Source organism: Chrysemys picta, unplaced genomic scaffold (genome assembly GCF_011386835.1).
Source record: "Chrysemys picta bellii isolate R12L10 unplaced genomic scaffold, ASM1138683v2 scaf3041, whole genome shotgun sequence".
NCBI classification, from domain to species: Eukaryota; Metazoa; Chordata; order Testudines; family Emydidae; genus Chrysemys; species Chrysemys picta.
Window position 1 is genome coordinate 1 of NW_027055743.1, and position 7,000 is coordinate 7,000.

Genomic DNA, 7,000 nt, shown 5'->3' on the forward strand with positions numbered 1-7,000 from the left:
GTCCAACACAATCTTACATGGGACAAAACAGGAGTGCCAATTAACAGATATCTCAGGGTAACCAATCAGACAGGATCACTGTGTTTTGTTAAAGAAAAGGGGTCAACTTTTGTGGGAACAAGTAAATGCAACATGTATTTAATGGCACCGCCTTTAGTAAAAATCTTGGCTTCAAGCCTTGCGCATCCCACTTATCCCATATGTGGATCCCTCACCCCGATCCAACTTTTTCATGGGTGGGCAGGCCTTCAGAGCCAGCTTTTAAGAAGCCCTGCTCAGATCACGAGGGTGTCCAACTAATTGCTAAGGGACATACGATTGCCTTCTACAACTGCTCAAGCAGTACTACACTGCCCTTTGAAAACACCACTACCAAATTGTGCCTCTGCAGTTCGCACAACGACCCCTCTGCGTTACCAGGGGAACAGTGGTCCAACGGGTGGTGGGTTACCTCCTACTTTGAGAAATGGAATACCCGAAACTCATTGTATGGAACATACTGGGTGTGCGGGCCCAAAGCTTATTACTTTCTCTCCCCTGATTGGGCAGGGTCATGTTATTTAGCGTGGCTAACACCGCCTTCTCGCATCTCCCTCACTCCCCCTCATTTTCCCCACGTTCGTAACATCCGTGAAACCTTCAGAGATATTAATATCCGTGATGGTTTGTCGTGGCAGTGGTGGGCTGGTCTCATTAGCTTGAGGGATGGTGTCATCCGTCTACAGGGACTACTAGAATCTTTAACCAATGAAACTGCGACCCTATTTGAGAATCAGGCTGGGGAAATGTCCCAGCTGCGCCAGTTAGCTTTGCAAAACCGAATGGCTTTAGACATAATGTTAGCAGCCCAGGGAGGAACTTGCGCCCTCATAAATGAAGAATGCTGTGTTTTTGTAAATGACACCTACTCTGACACTTTTCAACGTACCAAACATCTAAGGGAAATGGCTAAGAACTACTCCTCTGGCCAGCCACCTTATGATTGGTGAGGAGCCTTATGGAATTGGCTGCCTGGATTTGGGTGGGTTAAAAAAAACTCTTGGTGGGTATTGTTGGGGCCATAGTAATCCTTATAATACTGTGTTGCTGTATTCAGTGTGTCCTCTCCCTCATAGACTCATGTGGGTCAGTTTATTCTTTTCCTACTTCAGCCAAGGGCCTTACTCTCTTCGAGTTGGCCCAGGCTGAAATTGCCAAGCGGCCCTTGGCTCCTTAAAATGGGGTGTAGCTTTTGGTAAATAGTTATCCCAAAGCTACAAATGGAGGAATGTTGAGTCTGAACTTTTGATGAGCTTAAACTTAACCCAGACTTGATGTCTCTGTCTGAACTTTTAATCAAAGCTCTGACCTGCGAACTACTCATGACACCCCCCTCCCCTTAAGTAGCCATCTCCCCTTATCTCTTTCTGAATGTACATTTTAACCTGTTTTATCCTGTAAAATCATCTTTGATTATGCATGACCATTATGATCTGTTAATCACTTTGTTTACTTCTGTGTATAAATATTGATGCTCACCCCTAATAAACTTGCCACACTTACTCTGAAGCCTTTCAAGCTAAGGATAGTGTGAGCCCGTTGATCAACGAATTGGTGTCTGGTCTCTGACAGATTGTGAGCCCATACCAACTCCGCACGAACTCGGGTGCTGGAGAGGTGAGTGAGGACTTGCTTTTTTACCTAACAAATGTATAGTGCTTTGCATCACAAAAGGTGTGCATTAAAAAAAGAGTTTTTAGAGGGACTTATCAGAAGATTGATGGTGAGGGACAGTTCTGTAAGCTTTACTCAGGAAGACCGTGCAGCCCATAATATTGGATAGTTCCTCAGAAGAGCTCAGACATCCATGTGTGATTTATAGAAATATCTGGCTGGCATAGTGTAACACCGACAAACCCCGGTTGTGGGCGGGTGGGATCGAACCTTGGACCTTTGTGCATGAGCCGCTACCGCATGAACTAAAAGCCAACTGGCTGTTAGCTAAAGCTGTAGAGCAGACTCACTTTATATCTCTCTCTAAGTCAGGGGTTCTCAAATGGGGGGTCAGGATCCCTCAGGGGGTCACGAGGTTATTACACGGGGGGTCGCGAGCTGTCAACCTCCACCCTAAACCCCACTTTGCTGCCAGCATTTATAATGGTGTTAAATATATAAAAAAGAGTTTTTAATTTATAAGGGGGGTTCCACTCAGAGGCTTGCTATGTGAAAGGGGTCACCAGTACAAAAGTTTGAGAACCACTTCTCTAAGTGGTCTCAGTGCCACTAGATGGGACAGAACACCACACCCAGAAGGTGTGTGAGTTACAATAGTTCTGGTGTGTCTGTTCAAACCAACCCCTGATGCCTTTTCCTTGTTTTACCACTACTTCACCCATTATAAACAAAACCCCACACTACTAAAAAAAAGGGAAAAATAAAACTAATATTAAATAGCAATTATGAAACTAATCTAACATTTGCCAGCCATTGCTCTGATCACTCTGCCTGTGTGTTGCATCCCCTTCTCTACCTTTTTGTTTCATCTTTTTAGGGTCACATCATACAGCTGATGATCCATGCGGAGCCCCATTGATTTCAGCAAGCCTGCATGCTATTGATTGCTGGAATGGAGCTCCTCAGATTTTAAGCTCTTTGGATCATGAAGCATCTCTTAGCATGTGTTTGTACAGCGCCTAGCACAATGGGGCTCCAATCTCATTTGGGGCCTTCAGGTGCTACTGTAGTGTAAATTGTTAATAAATGCAGCAGTGTGAAAGGCAGCCTTGTCCAGTGTATGGAGTGTGGAAGTGCTGTCAGGAGACCCAGCTTCTTGTCCCAGGTATGCTGCTGATTGCTTAGTGCGTTAGGACAAGTCACCTAATCTCTCTATGATTCAGTTTCTCCAACTGTAAAATTGAGGTAACAATACCCTTTATTTTGTGAGGTCCCTTCAGATGTGTGGATGAAAACTACTGAATAAAAAAGCTAAGTATTATTATGTAGTTACCCAAAGCTTGCACTTCCCCTGTGTTGGCTTAAACCCGTGGTGAACTGGCCAGCCTCTTCTCAAGCTTGGGTATAGATTTCACAGCTGATTTCTGCATTCCTTTGAAGGGAAAACTGCAGTCAAAGGTATCAATCACTGTGAGAATGAGCCACTGATGGAGTAAATGCAAAAGAAATAATTAAAACAGCCTCCGTTGCAAATTAATCTCTCCAAGCAGCAGCATCACAATGAGTTTGTTAGGAAGCACTTGGAAAAGCAATAGCCAATTTTCTTTTTAGTGCTATTCCTAATAAATGTGAGAGGGATCCACTTGATTGATGATAGCTGTTTTAAAAGCACCAGTTCTAAAAGCCTCCGTTGGTGCTGAAGAACTGTTGTCTGTTGTATTAAAGTAGTGCAGGCATCTTGGCCCTTGAAGCTGTTAGGAAAGCCACTTCAGAGGTGGATCTTATTTGGATGTTTAATAACTTTAAAAGGAAAGGCAGAGTTGCCAAGATGTCTGCAGTTAGTAGTTTCCTGGCACAATAAATGGCAAGTTGTTTGTACTGAATGCTGACGTGGGGGGAAATATTTCTAGTTTGCACACCCAATCAAAATCTGGATTCCAGAGAATGAGCTCATGGGGCCACCGTTTACGGATCTGTGGCCATTCAGGAAGGTGGGATCTAACTCCTGGTATTATTGTCTTAAAAAGCAACCTCATTCAGCCATCTACAACCCTAATTTGTCTAAGACCTAGAAGCTACGTGGCCACGTTCAGTGATGATTTGCAATCCCTTAACACTAATTAGACTCCCTTAAGGCACTTGTCTATGCACAAAAGTTGTATCACTTTAAATATACTGGTACAGCAAAAGTGGTCCAACCCCCCCAAGCATGGATGCAGTTATGCTGGTATAAAAGTGTTTATATGGGTATAGCCTGTCCGGGAAGGGGAATAACCTATACTGCTCTAAGGCCTGGTCTACACTACGGGTTTAGGTCGACTTTAGCAGCGTTAAATCGAATTAAGCCTGGACACGTTCACACGACGAAGCCCTTCCTTTCGACTTAAAGGGCCCTTTAAACCGGTTTCTTTACACCACCTTCGACGAGGGGATTAGCGATAAAATCGGCCTTTGCAGGTCGGAATTGGGGTAGTGTGGACGGAATTCGACGTTATAGGCCTCCGGGAGCTATCCCACAGTGCTTCATTGTGATCGCTCTGGACAGCACTCTCAACTCAGATGCACTGACCAGGTAGACAGGAAAAGACCCGCAAACGTTTGAATTTCATTTCCTGTTTGCCCAGCGTGGAGAGCACAGGTAACCACGCAGAGCTCATCAGCACAGGTAACCGTGATGGAGTCCCAGGATCGCAAAAGAGCTCCAGCATGGACTGAACGGGAGGTACGGGATCTACTCGCCATATGGGGAGATGAATCAGTGCTAGCTGAACTCCGTAGCAGTAAAAGAAATGGCAAAGTATTAGAAAAGGTCTCCAAGGCCATGAAGGACCGGGGCCATAACAGGGACACACAGCAATGCCGCGTGAAAATTAAGGAGCTACGGCAAGCCTACCACAAAGCCAGAGAAGCAAATGGAAGGTCCGGGGCAGAGCCGCAAACTTGCCGCTTCTATGCGGAGCTGCATGCCATTCTAGGGGGTGCAGCCACCACTACCCCAACCGTGTGCTATGACTCCGTCAATGGAGAAACACACAGGGAAGAGGGTTCGGGGAACGAGGAAGATGAGGATGGAGGTACTGTAGGTAGCTCACAGCAGCAAGGAAGCGGAGAAACCGGTTTCCCCAACAGCCAGGTTATGTTTGTCACCCTGGACCTGGAACCAGTAACCCCCGAACTCACCCAAGACCCTCAGGGCACACAGGAGACCTCTGGTGAGTGTACCTTTGTAAATATTACACATGGTTTAAAAGCAAGCGTGTTTAATGATTAATTTGCCCTGGCAATCGCGGCCAGTACAGCTACTGGAAAAGTCTGTTAACGTGTATGGGGATGGAGCGGAAATCCTCCAGGGACATCTCCAGAAAGCTCTCCTTCATGTACTCCCAAAGCCTTTGCAAAAGGTTTCTGGGGAGGGCTGCCTTATCCCGTCTGCCATGGTAGGACACTTTACCACCCAGGCCAGTAGCACGTAGTCTGGAATCATTGCATAACAAAGCATGGCAGCGTTTGGTCCCGGTGTTTGCTGGCATGCAGACAACATCCATTCCTTATCTCTCTTTGTTATCCTCAGGAGAGTGATATCATTCACGGTCACCTGGTTGAAATGGGGTGATTTTATTAAGGGGACATTCAGAGGTGCCCGTTCCTGCTCTTCTGAACAGAAATGTTCCCCGCTGTTAACCACGCGGTGGGGGAAGGGGTGAAGTGATCATCCCAGAGAATCGGGTGTGTGTGTGAGGGGGTGGTTTACTTGGGTTTGTGCTGCATGTTAACCCGGAAACCGCAGCCCCTCCTTTTACATTGAAAACCCATTTTAAATGGCCAACCCAATTCATCCTTGATATGGGAAATGCGCTGCTGTTTGAAACCATTCCCACATGTTAAGAAGGTTAAAAAAGCCAAAAGACTGTGGCTTACCATGGCTGCCTGCAAGCCGAAATATGTTGGCTGGCACTGCGTGAGTGATCTCTCATACCAAACCGGCAGGCAGAGGAAAAATGCGACCTTGTAACGAAAGAGTGTACCCATTGTTCTCTAAAATGTGTCTTTTTAAACCACCTCTCCCTTCTCCTCCACCAGCTGCAAATGTTTCTCCTTCGCAGAGGCTAGTGAACATTAGAAAGAGAAAACGGAGGACGCGGGACGATATGTTCACGGAGCTCCAGATGTCCTCCCACGCTGATAGAGCACAGCAGAATGCGTGGAGGCAGTCAATGTCGGACATGAGAAAAGCACAATATGAACGAGAGGAGAGGTGGCGGGCTGAATGGCGGGATGAAAAGAGCAAGTGGTGGGCTGAAGATGATAGGTGGCGTCAGCTTGCAGACAAACGGCAAGAGTCAATGCTCCGTCTGCTGGAGCATCAAACTGATATGCTCCAGCGTATGGTTGAGCTGCAGGAAAGGCAGCAGGAGCAGAGACCGCCGCTACAGCCCCTGTGTAACCAACAGCCCTTCTCCCCAAGTTCCATAGCCTCCTCACCCAGACGCCTAAGAACACGGTGGGGGGGCCTCCGGCCACCCAGTCACTCCACCCCAGGTGATTGCCCAAGCATCAGAAGGCTGGCCTTCAATAAGAGTTAAAGTTTTAAAATGCAGTGTGTCCTTTTCCATCCCTCCTCCCCCACCCATCCCAGGTTACCTTGGCAATTATCCCCCTACTTGTGTGAGGAATTAATAAAGAATGCATGAATGTGAAAAAACAATGACTTTATTGCCTCTGCAAGCGGTGCTCGAAGTGGGGAGGGGAGGGTGGGGTGGTTGGTTTACAGGGAAGTAGAGTGAACCGGGTCGGGGGGGGGGGGTTGGAGGGTTCATCAAGGAGAAACAAACAGAAGTTTCACACCGTAGCCTGGCCAGTCACAAAACTCATTTTCAAAGCTTCTCTGATGCACACCGCGCCCTGCTGTGCTCCTCTAACCGCCCTGGTGTCTGGCTGCGCGTAATCAGCGGCCAGGCGAGTTGCCTCAACCTCCCACCCCGCCATAAATGTCTCCCCCTTACTCTCACAGATATTGTGGAGCGCACAGCAAGCAGCAATAACAATGGGGATATTCTTTTCGCTGAGTTCTGAGCGAGTCAGTAAGCTGCACCAGCGCGCTTTTAAACATCCAAATGCACATTCCACCACCATTCGGCACTTGCTCAGCCTATAGTTGAACAGGTCCTGACTCCTGTCCAGGCTGCCTGTGTACGGCTTCATGAGCCATGGCATTAAGGGGTAGGCTGGGTCCCCAAGGATCACGATAGGCATTTCAACATCCCCAACGGTTACTTTCTGGTCCAGGAAGAAAGTCCCTTCCTCCAGCTTTCGAAACAGACCAGAGTGCCTGAAGACACGAGCATCA

At 47.3% G+C, this 7,000-nt stretch overlaps 1 protein-coding gene across 1 annotated transcript; it reads left to right on the plus strand.

The window, feature by feature from the left end:
- The first annotated feature begins 6 nt into the window (after positions 1-6).
- On the plus strand, positions 7-6,303 carry LOC135980396 (uncharacterized). The gene is made up of 2 exons (XM_065580404.1): positions 7-4,865; positions 5,734-6,303. The coding sequence occupies exons 1-2, from the start codon at positions 4,328-4,330 to the stop codon at positions 6,234-6,236; spliced, it is 1,041 nt and encodes a 346-aa protein (XP_065436476.1). The 5' UTR covers positions 7-4,327; the 3' UTR covers positions 6,237-6,303.
- Positions 6,304-7,000: the final 697 nt, after the last annotated feature.

Excerpts from the sequence above, each read along its gene's own strand:
- LOC135980396 (XM_065580404.1), top strand. The coding sequence starts at position 4,328 with ATGGAGTCCCAGGATCGCAAAAGAGCTCCAGCATGGACTGAACGGGAG. Across the intron at positions 4,866-5,733 it reads GGGCACACAGGAGACCTCTG|CTGCAAATGTTTCTCCTTCG; the intron begins GTGAGTGTACCT and ends CTCCTCCACCAG.